Source organism: Gopherus evgoodei, chromosome 23, assembly GCF_007399415.2.
Source record: "Gopherus evgoodei ecotype Sinaloan lineage chromosome 23, rGopEvg1_v1.p, whole genome shotgun sequence".
Classification (NCBI taxonomy): Eukaryota; Metazoa; Chordata; order Testudines; family Testudinidae; genus Gopherus; species Gopherus evgoodei.
The window spans coordinates 4,928,121-4,949,987 of NC_044344.1; the positions used below are offsets into that span (position 1 = coordinate 4,928,121).

The 21,867-nt window shown below is 51.8% G+C and overlaps 1 protein-coding gene across 3 annotated transcripts in view; it reads left to right on the forward strand.

Moving 5' to 3' along the window:
• GPR179 (G protein-coupled receptor 179) overlaps window positions 1-21,289 on the forward strand; it is a 40,817-nt gene extending 19,528 nt beyond the window's left edge. For all 3 annotated transcript variants that reach the window (XM_030541265.1, XM_030541266.1, XM_030541267.1), the window contains 7 exons: window positions 1,262-1,330; window positions 3,657-3,766; window positions 6,626-6,864; window positions 8,283-8,421; window positions 9,117-9,222; window positions 10,612-10,758; window positions 12,175-21,289. In XM_030541265.1, coding sequence (XP_030397125.1) covers window positions 1,262-1,330; window positions 3,657-3,766; window positions 6,626-6,864; window positions 8,283-8,421; window positions 9,117-9,222; window positions 10,612-10,758; window positions 12,175-16,203 — 4,839 coding nt within the window. In that variant the 3' untranslated portion in view covers window positions 16,204-21,289. The remainder of the gene's footprint in view (window positions 1-1,261; window positions 1,331-3,656; window positions 3,767-6,625; window positions 6,865-8,282; window positions 8,422-9,116; window positions 9,223-10,611; window positions 10,759-12,174) is intronic.
• The last annotated feature ends 578 nt before the right edge of the window (window positions 21,290-21,867 follow it).

Below are 21,867 nucleotides of genomic sequence, written 5' to 3' on the forward strand. Positions count from 1 at the left end.
TTTTACTAGGGGGCCCTGCTTCTCTGCTACAAAAGAACCCGGTTTCTTGGGCAGTCCTCCTCTCTGCAGCACCTCGGTGCCATATTGTGGAGCTTCCGAGACCTGGTGCAAGTTCTCTTCATATCCCTGGCAAGAGAGGAAAGCAGGATGCTAATCCCGTCTCAGAGCCCACCTCACACCGGGAAACGTTTTCAGTGGTCTCTGGTTTTCGGTGCCTCCGTTTTCTGAACGCCCAACTTGGCACCGAGCCCCTGCAACTGCTGCTGACATTGGCTGGAGCGGGATGGGGTGTGTGTGTGCACCCCACCGCACCCCTCTGTAAATCAGGTCTTGAATGTCTCCAGCTGGGCACCCATAAACGCGAGGTAGCTAAAATCAGAGGCCGCTTCAGAAAACGTTGCTTCAGCCTCCGTGAACTGGGGTGATGCTATTGATCTCCTGTCTCAGTGGGACATGGGAGGGTCAGCTGGCTGTATGCAATGGGCAGTGGGCCAGCAGAACCCCATACATGCCTTAAGTCCCAAGAAAGCCCTGCTTGACCCTTGTACTGGTGCCCTACCCAGGGGTCGATTTCCCCTCCAGCCCTCCAGAGCGGAGGACGAGAAGCCAGGTGCTCTCAGTTCTCTTCCCAGTGCTGCCCCAGAACCTGGACAGGTCACTTTCCCTGCTCTGTGCCTCAGTTTCCCCATATGGAAAATGGGGTGATATTTAACTGCTTCAGTCATGTGGGAAAGGCAGGGGGTGAGGCATCCTAATTGCTTGTGACCTGCTTTAAGGGCCTCATCCAGAAGGTGTTAGAGGTGGCAAAGTATTATTGTTAGCAGCTTGGTTTCCTGCCTGCCCCATCCATTTTCATTCACCTGGCAAGATCAATGTTTCCACATGCTCCTGTTCGTTTCCATTGACAAGGGCGCCTCCTGCTGGTGCACAGTCTCACCCGGCGCATTGGATTAACTCCATTTTCATGCCACCTCCTTTTCTAATGGGATTATTTCAAGAGCCCAGGTCCAGAACATACGTATATATATTAGTTTTATTAGAGAGGAGTGCCTGTGCCCATGGAGCTTAATTCTGGGGGGCTGCAGTAAGGATGTGGGGCATTTCCCCCCTCCAAGTAGGGGCACATTCAGGAAATACCTTCTGTGCATTCAGCTCCCTTGCAGATCCGTCCTCCACATTGGCAGCATATGCTTGCTTGGTCTGTTCCCCCACCGCATGGATTCTCTACCAGGTGTGTGTGTCTCTCCCTTTGTTTTCCCAGAGGATCCGGGCATCAGGAGTTATCCTGTTAGAGACCATCCTCTTTGGATCTCTGCTCCTCTACTTTCCTGTAAGTATCCGGCTTGCACTGGGCGGTCAGCACTCCATCCCTTGCCCCAAGAGCACCTTGACTCTTGAAGGAGCTGGGCCAGAAAGAAGGAGGTTCAGTGTTTTCCCTCTTCTCAGACCTTCCTATCTGGTGATCTCCTTGTGCCATGGTACCTTTGATCCTAGCCAGGACAGAGAGAGAGACCCCAGGGGGCCAAATCCAACCAGTAGAGTTATACTGGAGATGGATTCACCCCAGGAATCCCAAATGAAGGCACGCGCTGGGCAGTTAACCTGTCCCACCGCTCACGCCAGCGCAACTACAGGGCTATTTTTAGTGCACTGGCTTGATCAGAGCTAGCACAGATCCATCTACCCTGGCTGGGAATTATCCCACCAGACGCACCCTGAGGCTACCTGCCATGCCCTCCCACAGATCCATCATCCAGCGGAGGATTCAGAGGCTAGAACCATGTTTCAAGCCCTTGCACATACCTGAGTGTCTCCAATATCTAGTAAGAGCCGTCAGGAACTGTGTAAATTCCTAGGCAGAGAGGAGCCCTCGACTGCACAAGAACATAGACATGTCCTGCCCCTCCTCCTCGGGGACCGGCTCTGATTCTCCTGTTCCACAGGACCCTAGTTCTCTGGGGTGGGGAGCTTGTTTATTGGTAGACAACATCACATGGTCCCCTGATAGGCTCCACGGTAGCTAGGAAAGCCCATGTGAGGGTTTGGGTCCAGTGGCATATTTCACACCCAGAGTTCACTAGCCGGAGGGTATGCCTACACTTCAAATGCTACAGCGGTGCCGCTTCGGTGTAGACACAATCTACACCGATGGGAGAAGCTACTTCCCCGAAAGGCAGTAGCTAGGTCAAAGGAAGACCAGGCCTGTGTGTTCCTGATGTTCTTCTCCTCCGAGAGCTGGGCGTGATCCAGCCAAGCTGCCTTTCTCCTGACCTACCCGGGTGTAGCTCAAAGCTGATCTCAGGGCACCCCAGCCCCTGGGATCGGTCACAGTGCCCCTGCATGGGAGTGGGGGGGACAAGAGGAGCCCCAGCACCTCCAGAACCCCAAGGATCAACCTCTTCCCTTCGGAGCACAAGAGTCCGTGGCAGGTTCGCATGCAGCTGAGGGACAGGAAGCAGCCTAGAGTGTACAAAAGGCAGATGGACAGTGGGGCTCACTCTTCTGGAAGGATTCCCTCCAGGATCCTGGCTTCCTCCTCCAGGCCAGGGACAGCGAGAGATCTGCCATCCAACAGGGTGTGAGGGCAACTACGCTGATGGCTAATTTTGCTGGCCCGGCCACCAGCTCCCGTGAGATCATCCTTCTCAAGAACTCAAATCCCTTTTCGGCCACTGGAATTAAATTAAATGATCTTAATCCTCTCTCTGTCCTGCAAGATTTACTGCTTCCGCCTTTCAAGAAAGCACCAGGGAAGGGGAGTGAGTCTTTTCCAAAGTAACTGATCCTTGGGTTTTTCAGCAACTCTCTCACACGTACGTACCCTCACTCCCAAAATAAGGGGGCCGAGGAGAGTTACTTAGTTTAGTATTTGGTTAGTATTTGCTAGAATTCTCATTCTCCCTATAAACATCCAGTCCCTTCTGTGAATCGTGCTAGGGTTCTGACGCACAACACACGCACAACACTGCACAGAAGACATTGGGCCTAATTCACATTAAACTAAGGCTCTGTCTAGACCAGGGGTCGGCAACCTCTCAGAAGTGCTGTGCTAAATCTTCATTTATTCACTCTCATTTAAGGTTCCACGTGCCCATAAGACATTTTAACGTTTTTAAAAGGTCTCTTTCTATAACTAAACTATTCTTGTATGTAGAGTAAATAAGGCCTTGAAAATGTTTAAGAAGCTTCATTTAAAATTAAATTAAAATGCAGAGCCCCCCTGGACTGGTGGCCAGGACCCAGGCAGTGTGAGTGCCACTGAAAATCAGCTCGCGTGCTGCCTTCGGCACTCGGGCCATAGGTTGCCTACCCCGGGTCTAGACGAAGATAAAAGATGTTTTGTTAGAACTCGGGTAGCTAACCCAATCCAACAACCCAACTTTTATCCGAGTCTAGATGAGCCGCAAACCCCTTTTTCCACTGCATTGGCGGCGTCCCAGGGCCTCAGTGCGGCTATTAACATCACTGACACCCATTATAATGCCCCAAAATGCTGCCAGAGCAGTCTCAAAGGTCCACAGGTGCAAACAAGACCTAGGCTCCAAATCTCAAGTGCAGTCCAAGCTGGGAAAGTCGGAGCAGCAAGGCCCTCCCAGCTTCCCCAAACAGAGATTTGAGCTGCCCCGGAGTCACCCCTCTCTCCCCTTTCTGTCCAGGTGTTTATCTTGTACTTCAAGCCGAGCATTTTCCGCTGCATCGTCCTGCGCTGGGTGCGCATGCTTGGGTTTGCCATCGTCTACGGAACCATCACCCTCAAGCTCTACAGGTAACACAGCCGGGGCAATGACCCATCAGACAGTACCTCCTTCTAGCAGCCCTCCCACAAGCAGCTGTTTCATAGACTCCGAAGCCAAAAGGGGACCATTGTGATCAATCGGTCTCACCCCCCATCTGACACAGGCCATAGGACTGCCCAAGAAAAAAATTCTAGAACAGATCTTAATCGGCAGCAGGGTTAAAACAAATAAAAGGAAGTTGTTCTTCACACAGCACACAGTCAACCTGTGGAACTCCTTGCCTAAGGAGGTTGTGAAGGCAGGGACTATAACAATGTTTAAGACAGAACTAGATAAATTCATGCAGGTTTTAAGTCCATTAAAAGCTATGAGCCAGGCTGGGTAAGGAATGATGTCCCTAGCCTCTGTTTGTCAGCGGGTGGAGATGGATGGCAGGAGAGAGATCACTTGATCATTACCTGTTAGGTTCACTCCCTCCTTCTGGGGCACTTGGCATTGGCCGCTGTCAGTAGACAGGATACTAGGCTAGATGGACCTTTGGTCTGACCCAGTATGGCCGTTCTTATGTTCTTATATTATCTTTTCAAAAAACATCCAGTCTTGATTTTAAAACGGCCAAGGATGGATAATCCACTCTGAGCCTCAGTAAATTGGTCCAGTGAGGAGCAGAACTGCTGACTGGTTATGTTCAATCCCCACAGGAACTGGAAATAATTTCCCTAATACATGGACTAAGTTTCACCACAGCTCAGCTGCCACGCGAGTCCAAAAGCCACTTGGTGATGATTACATCCATCCACAAATACAAGCGTATACACACTTACGCTTGACAGCCTACCAACAAAGAGCATTGGCCAGAAATTCACAACTGCCTCAGGAGAACCTGGCCTCCCTGCAGTCATGCGATAGTGGGAAGGTAACAGATGTGACAAAGAAACCCCTAAAAGCCTGGCCTTGTCTACACTATACTAAACAAGAAATGTCGTTGCCAGATGCTGGATCTTAGCTAAAGCCCGAAGAGCGGAACCCCATCCACAGGCCCAGTTAAGACAAGATTAAAGGGCTGGGTCCCCATTTTCAAGGTTTTTTTCTTGTTTTTTTTTTTTGCCATATTTCTTCCTAAGCAGTTCTTCATAATAAATTAAACAAACCTAGATCACCAATTATTTACTGCCCCTGTTTGCCAGAAGCTGGGATTGGGTGACAGGGCATGGCTCACTCGATGATAACCTGTCTGTTCATTCCCTCTGGGGCATCTGCCATTGGCCACTGTTGAAAGACAGGACATTGGGCTTGATGGACCTTTGGTCTGACCCAATATGGTTGTCCTTATGTCCTTATGTCCAATTAACCATATTTTTCTTTTCCTTGCCTCAACTCAAACTTTAAATAAGATCATGCCGGTACCTGAAGGTTCACACAGATCTAACACAAACAACCGCACTTTCTCAGGATCGCCTTCTTTCGGGTCACGTGCTTTGGGCTTATCACATAGACTAACATTAAATTAAAAACTGTAATTCACCCAGGCCCAATGTCGGTCTAAAGGCACACGGGCAGATCTTGCTCCATACACGAGAGGGTCATTTTGTTTATGATGATTAATTATTTGTATTATCGTAGCACCCAGGAGCCACCTGGCCCCTCGTGTGCCAGGTGCTGTACAAACACAGGACAAAAAGACAGTCCCCCACCCAAGGGGTTTACAATCTCGCTGTTGAACTCACAGCCCCATGCTAGTTTACAGTGACAGCAACTCCTCACTTAAAGTCATCCCGGTTAATGTTGTTTTGTTGTTACGTTGCTGATCAATTAGGGAACATGCTCATTTAAAGTTGTGCAATGCTCCACTCTTACGTTGTTTGGCTGCCTGCTTTCTCCGCAGCTGGCAGCCTCCCTATGCCCCCCCCATCCCCATAGCGTCTCCTGCCCACCAGCAGACCCGGCAGATCAGCACCTTCCCCCTCCTCCCCCCGCCCGTGGCTATCAGCTGACTTGCGGCGTTTAGGAGACAGGAGCAGTGAGGACTCGGCGCGCAGGCTCCCCCTCCTCCTGCCCGCGGCTAGCAGCTGGCTTGCGGTGTTTAGGAGGCGGGGGGGGAGCAGCGAGGACTCGGCGCGCAGGCTCCCCCTCCCTCCCCTGCCTCCTGCCCATGGCAATCAGCTGGCTTGCAGCGTTCAGAAGGGAGGGGGGAGGAGTGAGAACACAGCATGTGAAGTAAAGGGGGAGGTGGGGAAGGGGGAGAAGAGGCAGATCAAGGGTGGAGTGGAGTAGATGGGCCGAGGGTTGAACCCCCTGCCCCGGCAAAGTCAGTGCCTGTGCTTGCAAGAACAGCAAAAGGTGCAGCCGGACAATCCATCCTCTCCCACTCTCTGACTCCAAACCTCAACCAAGCTTCATACTCAGCAGTGATGACTGTAATATTAAATTGTTTCTTTAAAATTGTTTAAAACTCATACCTGTATTAAACTGCTTGTTTAAAATGTATATAATGCCTTTTGTCAGGAAAAAATTTTTTTCCCTGGAACCTAACCACCCCCCCACCCCATGTACATTAATTCTTATGGGGAAATTGGTATTCGCTTAACATCGTTTCACTTAAAGTTGCATTTTTCAGGAACAGAACTACAATGTTAAGTGAGGAGTTACTGTACACCTGCATGGCCTCAGACCTGATATAATTAATATTTTAATCCCCTTCTATCAGGTGGGCTATTCTTTTAGCGGTGTGACGGTGCAGACAAGATGCAACGAGACTCCAGAGCACTGCGGGTGAAAGCCACCCGGCACAAAGGGACCCCTTGAAGTCCTAAGTCCGCCATCAGCTGGCCGTCGAAGGAAAGGCCCACGGGGATGCTAGAGTCACCTCCTCCTTCTCTGTCATGCAGGGTCCTGAAGGTGTTTCTCTCCCGCTCGGCCCAGCGAATGCCCTACATGACCAGCGGGCGGGTGCTGAAGATGCTGGGGCTGATCCTGCTCTTGGTGCTCTGGTTCCTGGCCGCCTGGACGGTGGGGATGTTGGAGAACATCGATAAGAACATCCCGCTGGTGATCCGCTCCCAGACCGTCAAGGGGCTCCAGTTCTACATCTGCGACCATGATCGGTGGGACTACATGATGGTTGTGGGTGAGACCCTCCGTCCGAAGCTTCGGACATCAAAAGAGAGGGAGGGGAGGGGACCTTCAGTTTGCCCAGAGATCTCATTGTCCCAGAATCTACAAAGGTCTAAGGGGACAGAGCCCACAAATGGGGCAAGGTGCTTAAGAGACTCAGTGGGCTTGTCTGTAGGACCCAGGCTTGGGGACTTGGTGTTTCCAATCCCACACTTGAGAGTCCACCCTGCAGTGTAAACCTAGGTTTACAACTGCTAACACGTCCTTCTGACTTGAGTCTGTGGCTTAAACTGCGTCCACATTGCAAAATGACAGGGCTTGGAACTAAGTTTCAGCAGGGCTTGGACTCTGAGCCACCCCATCTAGCAGGGTCCTAGGACTTGGGTCTTGAGCGCTTGCTGACCTGGGTCAGACTGATTTGTGTGTGGACAGAAGTAGGGGCTTGGGCTCAAACCGGAGTCAGAACCCAAGCTTAGTGTGCAGTGTTGACATACTCACTGCGACCAGTTCTGGCCCAGAGCAATTCTCAGCGAGGAGGCAGGAAAGCCACAAGCAGGTTCAATGTAAATCACATGGGGCCGGGTTTGCTTACCCTGCTCCTCAAGTGGCCCCGTTGACATGAGCGGGATTATTCCCACTTTCAGGTACCACTTGGGAGGAGCAAGAGTGGCAGAACCTGGCCTGTGGTGAGGAGGGTCAGAATGGCCCCTGAAACGTGCCTGGCTAATAACGAAAGGCCGCGCATTAGCACTGAAATGGCCCTCATGGGAGAACCTTCTGCTGCTGGTCCTCCACTCCACCCGCTGTGCTGTGGAGGTGCTATGGCAGGCCTCCTTTCAGGCTCCTCCACCTGCCTTGGCAACATGGCGATGTCCCATTGCACTGATGGGGAGACGTGGGCCCCAATGCACAATGTCTGGGATCTGCGGCAGAAGCCAAGTAGCAGATGCTATAGTGCTTATTGCATAACTCACACACGTTGGCTTCCCCTCCTGGTCTCTCTTGCGGGTTTACTTCCACGGATGCACAGAGGGGCAAATAAAACAGAGGGGAGATCCAGGCAGGTCTCCGGGGCTGCCCCTCTTTCCCGTCCCGGTCCGGACGACTCTAATAATGTGCGGTGTTCTGGGGATCACAACGCTGCCTTCAGAACCACAGTGATCCTGCCCTGCAATCAATCTGTTCCACTTGGAAACCATTGAGGGCTTGCGGCATACAGGCCATTCTGGCTCTAGGCAGAGAGAAGTGCCCGGTGGGCGGGCACGGAAGAAGGCTGAGTTCGTGCCAGCTAGCTCGCCTTAACTAGACCATCAGCTGGTTGCCACCTGCGCTCCACGGAGCACGGCTTCGCGATATAAAAAATGAATGTCCTAGAGCAACGGGCTCTGGCCTTTATTGCTCAGCTTTCCATCTCTCTTTTTCTCCTGCCAGCTGAGATGCTCTTCTTATTCTGGGGCAGCTTCTTGTGCTACGCCACCCGGACGGTGCCCTCTGCCTTCCATGAACCTCGCTACATGGGCATCGCCCTGCACAATGAGATGATCATCTCTGCGGCCTTCCACGTTGTCAGGTGGGGATGGGGAAATCGCACTGCCAGGGGTTTCCTTTGGCTGCAGGACCTGGTGCTGTCTCTGCCCAGGGTGCCCCACAGCTCAGTCCAGTTCAGCTAGAAAGGGAGCTGGAGACTCATGTCTCAGCAGCAAGCACAGTCCCGTTCCCCTCTTCCGCCAGGGCCGGACCTAGATTTTGCACACCCGCTGAGGCTTGTGCTGTAGCTGTTGGTCATGGGGGCAGGTCAAGGGTAAGTGGGGACTGCACCCCCACCTTGCCCAGCAAAGGAGTGGGATAATTTAATTAGATGGGCCAAATGCTGGGGACTTTATTTGTCTTTAATCAGGCTTTTCTCAGGCCAGGCTCCCACTAGGACCGATTCCCTCCCTCCCAGCTGTGTTACATCCATGTAAAGACACTGGTGTCAATGATTTACACCAGGGTCCAGGAGAGGTGAATCAGGCCCCCAAACAAAGGCATTGTGACAGAGCAAAGGGGATCTGGTCCAAAGCTTTTATGTGGTACCTCTCTTGGTCTGGATCCAAAGTCCAATAGAGTGCCTAGGACGATTCCCAGCCTCCCGGCAGCTGTCACTGGGGCTTTAGCCCCCAGTCCCTTTTGCAAATGTGCGGGTAAGATTTTATTCCCCAAGGCCGTGGGGAAGAAAGACCAAGTCCGGCCCTCGGTAAATTACCTCCCTGCCTCCCCCTCTAGGTTCGTGATGGTTCCCTCACTGCATCCCGACTGGACGCTGCTGCTCTTCTTTATTCACACGCACGTCACCATCACCATAACGCTGGCGCTGCTCTTCATCCCAAAGGTAACCGGCCTCCGGCCTCTTCCCCCAGCATTGCTCTCCCGGAGGCTGAAAACACAATCCTGCTTTCTCCTTCCAGTTAGATTCCCCTATTTAAATCCTTTACAAGCATCCAGAGCCATCCCTAACAAGCTAAGCAGCCTGTCTGCTCCCTGTGAACTGACCGGCCTGCAAGAGATAACCATTTGCAGATGCTGCAGCATTGGAAATAGAGCGGCAAATTCGTCCTTGCACAGTCTGAGACAACAGCGGGGCCATTTGTACCTCCCTGATTCAGAAGCTGTAGGAGACGGTGCAGCAAGGACTGCGCCATGGGGCTTTCCAGGGGGAGAGGTCAGACCCAGCCACTCACCTTCCCTCCTCCAGCCTGCCCTGCAGTGCCCCCTCTGCCCAGGGCTGGGGTAGTGGTGCAGAGCTGGCAAGGGGTAGATAGTGCCTTGAGGGCTTGCATGTATTGCAGTGGTGGGCAATGCATTCTGGGTTATCCAACTGCACAGAGAGCTGGGAGGAAGGAGGGCCAGTCACATCAGTCACTCCAGTACCATTCAGGAGTGCTAAAAAAATTGGGTACCAAGGCCCCCGGCAGGGGTGACGCATGATTGGCGGCCCTGGCTAGTATCTGAGTGACTGATGTGCTTACTGCCAACCACGCCGGTTAACTGGTGCAAAGCTACATTATACTGCAGGGGGGGGTGGAGGAGGGAAGGGACAGACAGACAGACAGACAGACAAAAGGCTTCTGTCTTGACTGCAGTTATCTACACCCAGGTATCTCCTCTCAAGTTTGCCTCCCTCAAGGGAGTGCAGCCACATGACAGCACCCCAGCGGCTGTGTCCACACCGGTGCTGTGTGCACCCATGTTGTTGTGTTAAAGACTCCCGGGGGGCGTATCGCAGGGGTCTTTGGGCTTCAGCAGGCTAAGCCGCTCTACAAATTCTTTCCTGCTTACCTGCGGGGCAACTTTTCTGTCCTTTCTCGGTGCACGGGGGGAATTGGGGGATGGCACTGGAGGATCAGCAGCAGTCAAGCAGAGCTAGCCCGCGTCCACACTACAGAGAGGCTGTGTTAGCAGCTGAGTTGCGCTCACTCGATCTGTAGCCTATTCCCTCTCTAAAGCTGGGCAACTGATGTTAATAGACCCACCCTGCTTGGGAGAAGCATTCACATGTGTGGGTGGGATGCGAGCGAGGGGCGATGCTCTGGGTATAATTCTGCAGTGAAGACAAGCCCTAGGTCATTAAGGAGAAAGACAGGCAAGGTGGATGCAGGATTTGCAAAGGCGTCCAAGAGGAGCTAGGTGCATTTGCAGGCCAAACTCCTTAGGCTGCCCTGACAACCCCAGCTGGCAAGCAGCGAGGGCTTCAACCTGTGCCACCGCTCTCTTCCCCCAGTTCTTGCACGCCAAATCGCCCCTGCGGGAGGAGATCGCGGCAGAGGTCTATGAGGACGAGTTGGACATGCGGCGCTCGGGCTCCTGCCTGAACAACAGCATCACGTCGGCATGGAGTGAGCACAGCCTCGACCCCGATGACATTCGGGTGGGTGGCACACTCAGGACCTTCTTTTGACGCTAGCTATGCAGAACTGTGCAGAGTAAGAGTTGCCTTTTGCAGTCTTTCTCCTGAAGCAAACCAAAAGGGGTGGCGAGGGTTATACCTGCCCTGGGGCTTTCATGGATCTCCCTTCCCTCCTCGAGTGAGGGGTGACATCCCTCTGCGAGCATGGGACAGGGGGAGGGGAAGGGGTGGAAGCAGGGGCTGCTTCGCCTGTGCTCCAGCCGCGACCGGTAGGACAGTCAGTAACAAAGCAGTTCATAAGGCTGACATCTACAACATCCTCGTTAGTCTCCAGAATCAACACTCAATTGAAATGGTGGTGGGGTGCTAAGTTCAGACCTTTCTCAGGGCCTGATCCATCAGCCCTTACTCCCAGGAGTCACCCCACTGGCCTGGTGGCTCTGTCTGCCTTGCTGAAGACCCAGGCACACAGTGCTGTGGGGTAGAGGGAGAGGTGTCACAAGTGGAGGGCTTCTCCTTTGCAGCTTGAGGGGTTAGCAATGAGGGTCTGGTTTTCCAAGGTGCTGAGCACCAGGTTTAAAAAGCCTGCATGAACAGATGGGGCTGGTACAATGGATGGCTGTATCCCAGCTCAATCCAACCCCCCTCACCGCCGCCCTCTCTTCCTCCCAACCCCTCTCCTATAGGAAATCCAGACACATTTTACTCCCCTGATCAGAAAGGAAAATGAACTCAGAGGCTGACAAGCAACATACATTTCAGAGGTTCATAGGCACAAAGGGCCAGGAGGAGCCTTCCAATGGGATTTAGGCACCTCCCTTTGAAAATCCCAGCCCTGAGAAAACCCTTCAAAGAACTGGATGATTCAGTTTAATCAAGATTCGCTCTGTGATGTCCCGATCAGCCCAAGGACTGGGCTTAGAAACGCACGCTGGTGAGAGGGGAGGGGAAGTTGAGTAAACATGACTCAGCCCTGATTGGATCAGATTTATCTCATCTCACTTTGGGAGGCTGTATTGCTCTCCAGGATATGTGCTCCCCCATGTCGGCCCATCCTGGGAGCAACCAGGCTTGCTGTTAATTCCTGGGCTTGTAGAGAAGCTGGGTGGGAAATGGATTTGTTTTCTGTGGAAAACTTGGGGTAGATTAAAATAAATTCTAATATGTTGGCTGAAAACCAAAAGAGTTTGATTCTGAACTGCCCTCCGGGTGTCTCATGAACCCATTCTTCTACATAGGCCTGGCCGGCTGGTTGGCTACACGTTCTCAAACTAACAGACCTGGTCCTTTCACTCAAGGAGCAGAGGCCTATGGTTTTTGCTCCAGAGCCATACCAACCAAGTGGTGTTATTACACTTTGAGTTTTTATATATTTACCGGTGCTCCTTTCTTTTTATCCTCTCTCCTCTGCCTTCCCAAACTCCACCCAACCTGTAGGATGAATTAAAAAAGCTTTACACGGAGCTGGAGGTCCACAAAACCAAGAAGATGACCGCCAACAACCCTCACCTTCAGAAAAAGAGGAGCTCCAAGAAGGGCCTGGGTCGCTCCATTATGAGGCGTATCACCGAGATACCAGAGTCTGTGTCTCGGCAGTGCAGCAGAGAGGACAAGGACAGCTCCAGCGGGGCTGGCGGCGGGAGTCGCTCCGGCTCCTACAAAAGAAGGCTTCTGGACTCCGGCAGCTCCAGCGTGAAGGTGAAAGATGACCCCTCCAAGCACAAAGCCTTCTCTCTGAGGAAGTCCCACAGCACCTACGACCATGTGCAGGACCCCAAGGAGGGCTCCTCGCCCCCCAGGCACGACAGCGTCTGCAAGGAGCCCCCGCTGCTAGACACCTTGATGAGGAAAAAGCTGGCCAAGAAAGCCTCTGAGAGAACCAACAGTGATTCCCTGGATTCAGCCCCCCTCGTCTACAAGTCTGCCAGTGCCCACAACCTGTTGGCAGACAAGAAACCCCTTCACCCCAAACCGTCCCCCTTGCAGAAATCCCTCAGCGTCCTCACGAGCGCCAGAGAGAAGGCCCTGCTGTTGACCAGCCAGGCATATTTGGAAGACGGCTGTGAACAAGCTGGAGAAAAGGAGGGGAAGGGGAAGGAGGGAGCTTCCACTCCTGAAACGCAATCCTCAGGGCGCGCAGATGGCGCGGGGGCCGCTGAGCAGGCCCAGGAGGCAGGGATGCAGCCGCAGAGCAACGACGTAGCCAAAGGGACTGTGAGCTCCCTCCTGCAAGACAGCTTTGACAGGGCCACCGTTTGCCCCTGGGAGGGGGAAGTGAGCCCGCCAGAGAGCAAGGCACAGAAACACGTCACGTATACCCCGATAAAAAGCATCAGCGTCGACAGTTCTCACCTGTTGGGGAGGGCGCCCCCAGCCGGCAAGAGAACACCACCGCAACCACCCATCAGGTACCAAAGCTTGGCTCATAGCCTCGAAAGGAGCGAGGTTGCCCCCTGGGACTCTCAGGAGCACATGCAGCCTGCCACAGATGCTCCCAGCCAGAGCTCCAAAGATACCGGGGCGCTGATCTACAGCTGTCCATGGGAGGTGGAGCAGCTTTCGGGAAAGACGGAGAAGGCAGAGCGGGGAGAAGATAATGTGCAACCTCCGTCTACGCCTGGGAACAGCAGGCTGCCGTTTGTACCTTCCTTTGCTGCGGAAATATGCCCGTGGGAACTGACAGAGGAGGAGGTTTTCAGTCAGAGTCAGCAGGACAAGTCGAGCGAACCAGGTGCTGAGAAACCGAACAGCTCTTTGGCAAAAGCCCAAAGCCTTAAAATCCTCCCCCAGAAAAGCTCCCTCAAGGGTTTAGGGTTAGCCATCAAAGCGTTTAACCGGGCAAGGGAGAAGAGCAGCATTAAAAGAAGAAAGGAGGACGAGGGGAGCCAGAGGGAGAAAGAGAAAGAAAGAGAGGCTGGCAGTAGATGTGATAAGCCCAAACTGGCTGAAACCTCAACGCTCTCCAGCAGCGGGACGGCAAGGCAAGAGGCCACAGCCAGAGGTCCTGAGGAAAGCAGGCAGAAAATCAGTAAACAAGCCACCATCTGCCCCTGGGAAGAGGAGACTACAACCCCACCCCTGCAAAACAAGGACACCAGCAAAATGTTTGAAATATGCCCCTGGGATGTGAGGCTGGAAGAAGCAGATGGTCCCCAAGATGGGTCGGCGCCAGCCAAAGCAAGCAGCGGCGCAGAAAGGAGGCGTTCAAAAGACACAGGAGGCATCATACGTAGGAAGCTGGAGAGGGTGAGAAGCCAATGGGAATCCACGTGTCCCTGGGAGACCATAGATTCTGGTGGAGCCCTGCAACCCCTGAGCAGGGATGAGGATAAAACACCCTGTCACGCCAACATGGACAGCAAGAATCCCGAGGCATGCCCCTGGGAAACCGCAGAGGTAATAACCAGTGTCAAAGATGAAATATGCCCTGTGGACGTGATTGAAGCTCCACCAGTGAAACAGGATAAAGATACATCTCCCAGAGGGGACAAGAGCATCCCGCTGAAAGCAGCGGCAGGTCCAGGCAAAACACCGACGACGAGGACCAGCCAGCGAGAGGCCATCTGCCCCTGGGAGAGCTTGGATATGGAGGAACTGTCAGCGAAAGCTGACACAAAGCACACTGATCTGCCTAAAGGGACTTCAAAGAAATCTGACAGCGTCGAGAGCAGAAAAGCAGAGGTTTGCCCGTGGGAAACAGAGGAGGTCGAAACCAGTGTTAATGCTGAAACCTACCCCTGGGAGGTGGCTGATGCACCATCAGAGAAAGGAACTTTATTAAGAAAAGTTGGTTTGGCTTCCAAAGAGGATAAGAACATCAGGTCAAAAGCAATAGGTCCATCTATAACACAGGAGAAGGGGAGCAGCCAGAGAGAATCCATCTGTCCCTGGGAGACCATGGATGCGAAGGAACCACCAATAAAACCAGCTTCCAAAAGTTTTGATCTGGCTAAAGTTGCCTCCAAGAAATCGGACAGTGCTGATAACAAAAAGGCAGAGGTTTGTCCATGGGAAAGTGCAGAGGTTGAAACCAGCATTCAAACGGAAATCTGCCCCTGGGAAGCAGCTGAAGCGCCATCAGATAAAGGGAAAGTAAAACAGAAGAGCGATGGAGCTTATAGAGCCGGTTCAAGGGGGACTGGAGATATGCCATCTAAGAAGTTAGAAACGGAGGGCAGCCAGCGAGAATCTGTCTGCCCCTGGGAAAGTATGGACAAGGAGGAACTCTCAGTCAAGCCTGCTACTAAAAGCCTAGATCTGTATCAAGCAGCTTCAAAGAAATCGCACAGTGTTGAAAGCAAGAAGGCAGAGGTTTGTCCCTGGGAAAATGCAGACATTGAAGCCAGTGTTAAAACTGAAATCTGCCCCTGGGAGGTGGCTGAGACTCCACCAGAGAAAGGAACAAGGGAGAAAGTTGGTCTCTCCAAAGGCGACCAGAGCATCACCTTGAAAGCAGCAGCAGGTCCATCTAAAACGCTGGAGAAGGGAAGCAGCCAGCGAGAGTCCATCTGCCCCTGGGAGAGCCTGAGCGTGGAGGAATCCCCCGCTGTAAAAATGGACAGTAAAAGCTTTGAACCATCCAAAGGCCCTTCAAAGAAATCCAGCAGTGTGGAGAGCAAAAAGGCCGATGTTTGCCCTTGGGAAAGTGAGGAGGTTGAAGCCAGCGTTAAAGCTGAAATATGCCCTTGGGAAGCGTCTGGAGCTCCATCAGCTAAAGGGAAATTAAGACAGGACACAAGTCGGAGGGAGAAGACAGGTTCAAGAGGAACTGGAGACATCCCAGCTAGAAAGCTGGAGAAGGGAAGCAGCCAGCAAGAGTCCATCTGCCCCTGGGAGGACTCCTCTATAACAACTGACCTGGGCAAAATTCTGTCGAGGAAATCTGACAGCATCGAAATCAAGAAGTCCGATATTTGCCCTTGGGAAGGATTAGACCCAAAAGCGATTGAGAAAGCAAGTCTGAAGGCGGAAATACATCCGTGGGACGTCGAAGGAGCCTTGTCCAGTCAGGCAGTCATGGAAACAGCCAACACAGCTGTCACAGAAACTCCAACATCCCAGCTGAAACAATCAAAAAGTAAACCCATGGGCCAGGCCGAACACAAGCCGCTGCATCGCCTCGTGCCTGACCCCAAGCCCCCGAGAGGTTTCAGCAAAGGTCATAGCATGATGGCAGATGTGCTCCCCTGGGAAGTGGGCGTGGCACCCATCGTGACCAGGTGTCTTAGCACAGGTAGCAGCACGATGGCAGACATCTGCCCGTGGGAAGCGGAAGGGGTTCCAACAGTGGCCGCAAAGGATGAAGTAGAAACCAGCAAAACCTCGGAGGTGCATCTGCTGGAGGCAGGAGACATCAGTCCTGTCCACGCCACCCCAGCCGAAAGCAAAACAGCAGAAGAACAGAGAGATGAAACCAGGGGTCCCAGCCCAACCAAATCAGATGTCTGCCCATGGGACTGTGAGTAGCTTTCTCCATATGGGTGGGAAACGGACGCAGATGAGGAGATACGGCGGCTTCAACCAATGACTGCTTCAATTCTTAGTGCAGCCTACTGCGTGTACACCAAACCTGGATTAAGGACATGACTGAATCCTACATTGACAGTGTGATGGCGTGGGTAACAAAATCCCAGACGTAAATATCCTTGATCCTCTCAGTTAGTGGACATGAACCACACTTGGACTCTCTATGGGCCACTCCTGTCAGGGGACAGTTGCAATTTTCTGCCTTCACTGAAAACCCAAGTCAACTGTGATACTCTGCAGATTCCATCCGTTGTCTGTCAACGCATAGCGAGGTTCCATAGTGTCCTCTCTGTCAAACCAGTGGTATTGGAAAGCGTTAAGACCATCCTCAAAGCCAGCCTCACCCACTTTCACCAGCCATATGTCCAACAAGCTCATCTAAAACTGGAACTCGCTAAACAAAGTCTCAGCTGCGAGCTCTGGCAAAATGAGGAGGGATGTGCATGGCGTCCTTCATCATACGATTCTCCGTTTACGTTTACAGCTATGTGTCTGTTAGCTGATTGTCTGGAAGTGCGTGGAACTACTTGGTGTGCAAACCAATGGGCCCATACAGGAGGGTAAATCAAACAATGAGAGGTCAATAAGCCTTATACCCAAAATGCCGCTCATCCTTTATCTAACAGAGGAAACTTACTGCTCCCTTGAGCTACTTACATTGAGGTTTGTATTTTCCCAAGTCACTGACCCTCTCTCGTGGGCCTGAGACTGCCAAGGTCACCTCCTGCGAGGTCCTGAGCACTTTCACATTATTGCTGTTTAACATTTGTATTATGGTAGAGGCCCCAGTCAGGATCAAGACTCCACTGTGCCGTGCGTGGATCTGTAATGACAAAATAGTCTTTGCCCAAAGAGCTACCAATCGCAGCAAAGGAGGGGAGCTAGCCAGTGGAGAAAACATACACACGGGGGGGGACAAGGCAACAGGGAAACAGTTGTGTCTGGTGTAATAAGCAGCACTTTGGGCACACAGCTGGAGTCTACAATTTGAAGATGACAGGTATCGAGAGACTTCTGCAATTGACAGGCTCGGACCCTGAACGTCAATGAAAAGCCTATTGTGCAGAGCCAAACAAAATTTAATAGTGAGGTGGAACAAGGGGACAAGGTCAATGCAAAGTTGAGGCCGAGGAGGAAAGGGAAGATGCTTTTCAAGTCATTGCCAACAGCCCAACTGATCACTCATCAAACGCTGCTGCCATCCTCATTCTGGCAAAGGGTAACTCCAATGATCTAGTTCAGGTTCTGAAGCTCAAGATAAACAAGCTGCTGCTCATGTTCCACTCCAGTCCTGTGTCACTCTGCTGCCTAGATTTCAAATTAATTTACCTTTAAATTCCCCACAAAGGCCCTGAACCAGTCACACAAATTTTATGCATCTGAAACGAGCCATTTTTGTTTCGTTCCAGTGATGCTGGCTCAGTGCCTGAATGTTATTTGTGAGCAAATGATTCTCTTTTCTCTTGCCACAAATCTCTACATGTCTTCCCAGGGAATAAACTAACCTTCAGGCCATTCCAATGCTTCGCTTTTAGAAACCTTGGTATTAACGAACCCCAGGGACCGGTCACCACAGTACCAGCAGTACACCTGGCTAAATACACTGCTCTGTTACACCACAGTCACGGGAACTCCAGCTTAAGGGTGTTTATTGTCTTAACTAACCATGCCACTAACTTTCCAAAGCACTTTGTCTTTACTGGTTACTGTGCGTGTCTGTGTGATCACACCCTGTGCAAACACACCTAGGGCTATGATTCAGCTTCCTGGCACAGAAGGCAACCAAGCCTTTCCAGGAAGGGTAATCGCTTTCAACAGTGTTTTTTACTGTCAAGAATAGCAAGCCTTCACTTTCAGACTACACAGAGAAGTGTGTTTTCCTGGATGCCTTTATTGTCTTGTCCCCACCCTACCCCCACCACCCATCTTTGGGTGGAGTTGGGAGATGTTAGGCCTGCTGGAAGCCCAGTCCTCAAAAGGGCCTAATGCTGCAGCAACCCAAATAAGGGCCCCTGTGCAGAGGAGGGCATATTCTGGGCACCTGAGCAGCATGGATCAATGTGGTGGGTCCTTAGACCCTAGGCAGGAGAGCAGAAGTGGAGCTGGGCAAGGACCAAGGTGCGTCAGCAGAAGGACGCATGGGAAGCCAGCAGTGCCTACCTGTCCACCCCATGCCTGGCTCTTAACAGTGCCTCGTTCTCCCCAGGACCAACGTTTGCTGGCTCTCCCCACATGTGGGAACTGTACAACGGAAGGCGCATGCAACTTCCTCCCCCTGGAACTTCCCACAGGAGGAGACGCGGTGCCTGACGCAGGCAGCAGCAGATTGACCATGGACAATTATTGACCACGGACAGAAAGAGAAATACACAGGAAAGCTTTCCCCACGAGGAGAGAAATGGGGGGAGAACAGCCAGGGCCAGCCTTAGAGGTCCCCACCCAGCTCCAAGCTCCGTCCAGCAGTGGTTCGCTGCCCAGGAAGTATAGGTCTGAGACCATTACAGAGAAAGCGCTGTGAGAGAAATGCCAGTTCTACCAATTTGATCTTGTCCCTTTCCCCCTTCTCTCCAGGAGTCAGGGCTGCTCAGGACAGTAACCTCCCAGTATTCATTACCTCTGCCACCTGTCCCGTTCAGATGGGAGCAGTGAGATCAGAGACACCAAAACTGAATGTTTTAGCTTCGTCCCCCATCACATGGCTTTGGCCCCGGATTTGTCTCCTCTCCCCTCCCGTCCTTTACTTTCACTGTGTCCGTAGGGAGTAGCGATGCCGTAGCGTACGTGACTGTTTCAGCGCTGAATGTTACACGAGATCATCCGATTGTGTAAGAAAATGTACATACAGAGAATAAAGAGTTATCTATATCCACAGGCAGAACTCCTGGCTGTGATTTATTGCTGGGGTTTTCCTATCGCTTCTTTCTCAACGCTCTGGTGTGGCTGAGACTGTGGCTCAGGGATTATGGAATCATTGATTTCATTATAGGCCCAAGCAGTGCATCGTTTGACAAGCTGGTCTGCATAACATTCCCCAGTGCTGTTCCTCTAGTTAGGGGAAGCTTTTGCATACCCAGCCTTCACCGCAGGCCACCTCTTGCCGTACAGAATTTAACACTGTCCTTTCACAAGGCATGGGTTCGAGTGGGCGGAAGGTCACACAGGGAAGCAACTGTGCTTCTGCTGACTGGCACTTTGGTGCAAGTGTCTATCTCTGTACAAGAAAACACAGTCCTGGAGAGAGGGAGCACAGTCTAGTGAGTAGAACATTGGACTGAAGATCGGGGGCTATCCCTGACTCTGCCACTGAAGATTGGGGGCTATCCCTGACTCTCTTGAGTAAGTCACTTTTCTACTTAGATTAAGCACTCCGGGACAGACAGTGTTTGCACAGCGCAGCCTTCAGCTGGGTTGGGGCCTCTAGGTGCTAAATAATGTTAATGAAAGAGACACTACAGGATTACACAAGGCAGCAGAGCAGATACTAACTTGCAGGGTCTGTTTAACTGCAGCACAGACTTTCCCCTGATGAGCACAAACCCATTCAACGACGTCAGTAAGAAAGGAATGGGCACCTTTCACTCAGAGCCCACACACTATGGATTCTTAACTGAAAACCAGAGCAGGGAAGGCACTTGGGTCTGGGTTTGTATCATACAGACTATACCAGCAGCTTTGGTCACCACAGCCTCAAAATGGGTCTGAAACTGTAATTTTTCTTAGGTAGCTGGTCCCCTCCCAACCTGTGGGGATTTCCCTATAAGCCCTGAGCCCATGGGTTGACTATCCTCTGAAAGCTCTGTTTAGAAGATGCTCTTTTGGAAAAGGCAGGGGGGATTTGGGTTCAAAAATCAAGGGATTCTTAAAGAGGCTCCATTGCTGGCTTTGCTCCCAATGGAGAGAGCGGGGCTTTGGCTGAGATGTTAGAAATACTCCACTCGCAGGAGATATTTAAGATTTACGCAAGAATAAGTAGTTAAGAGTCTCTTGCCGCAGGCTCCATGTGGAACAGATGGGACCAACTCTCCTCTGAGGCAGAAGGAATAATATTCTCAAATCCCACGGCATATGGCCCCCTGAAGAGGGCCAAGTAGCAGACAAGGGGTTCTGGCATCTGCTAAAACATGAACAGCTGTATTGTTAGTAAGAGCAAAAGGAATGAGTCTGAGGACAGGTCAAGAAAACCCCCTTGGCTTCTCCCCCAAGAGACCAAACATGTAATCTGCGGTGTAAGCACTTTCCAAACCCTGCACTCTGGGAAAACCTGGGAGACTGAAGAAAATGGAGGGTCTCCTGCCTTAGGTTCACGCCACTGAAAAGTCAGGAGGGGCACTTACGCATTTGTAAGAAATGTTTCTATTTTTAAGCCAACAAAACTGGCTTTAGGTTGCAAGCGCTCTGGGGCAGCACCTGCCACCATGGGGCCGTGTGCTAAAGTAAAATAGGACGTGGTCAGTTTCTAAGGACGCTGTATTCCCAGTAGGTGTGGGCATCATTCCTCAATGCAAGTTTCAAAACGCAGCTACATCCAGACTGGGATTGCTCTAAGGACTAGGAGCCTGCAGTATTCTAGCGAGTGCTGCAGCTTGTGACCTCATTCAAGGCACTTGCTCATCACCCTCTCCTTCGGAAAGCCAACTAGGACGCCGGAGACTTAGCTGGGGTAAGCCCCGAAGCCAGTGCTTTGCTACTCTCCCAGGGTGGGTGACAGGACAGCTTCTATTCACTAAACAGAACACCTCAGCCAGGCTACGCTGCTGCCTTCACACCACTCCCCCAGCGCAGTGAGACACAGGCAGAGCAAGGGGGATGCTGGTCCCCAAGGCAGCCCTTGCAAGCAGAATGCCAACTCAAAGCAAAAAGCTGGGAGGAGCTACATGTACAGCCCAAGGATGGGGCAGGAGCTAACTGGAGCTGGTGGGGAGCCTTTTACTTCTCTCACAGGGAGACAAGAGTGAGGCAAAGGGAACATAAGACTGGCCATACTGGGTCCATCCAGCCCAGTGTCAAGTCTTCCGACACTGGCCAATGCCAGGTGCCCCAGAGGGAGTGAACAGAACAGGTAATGTTCAAGTGATCTCTCTCCTGCCATCCATCTCCACCCTCTGACAAACAGAGGCTAGGGACACCATTCCTTACCCAGCCTGGCTAATAAATTCATGGAGGTTAAGTCCATTAATGGCTATCTAGTTCTCTTTTAAACCCTGTTATAGTCCTAGTCTTCACAACCTCCGCAGGCAAGGAGTTCCACAGGTTGACTGTGCGCTGTGTGAAGAAATACTTCCTTTTGTTTTAAACCTGCTGTCCATTAATTTCATTTGATGGCCCCTTGTTCTTATATTATAGGAACAAGTAAATAACTTTTCCTTATTCACTTTCTCCACACCACTCATGATTTTATATACCGCTATCATATCCCCCCTTAGTCTTCTCTTTTCCAAACTGAAAAGTCCAAGCCTCTAATCTCACCTCATATGGGACCCATTCCAAATCCCTAATCATTTTAGTTGCCCTTTTCTGAACTTTTTCAGATGACTCAGGCTGTCCTACTGGGAAAGTGGGGCTGCAAAAACTTGTGAGAGCAAATATGTCCTCCCAACCACTGCC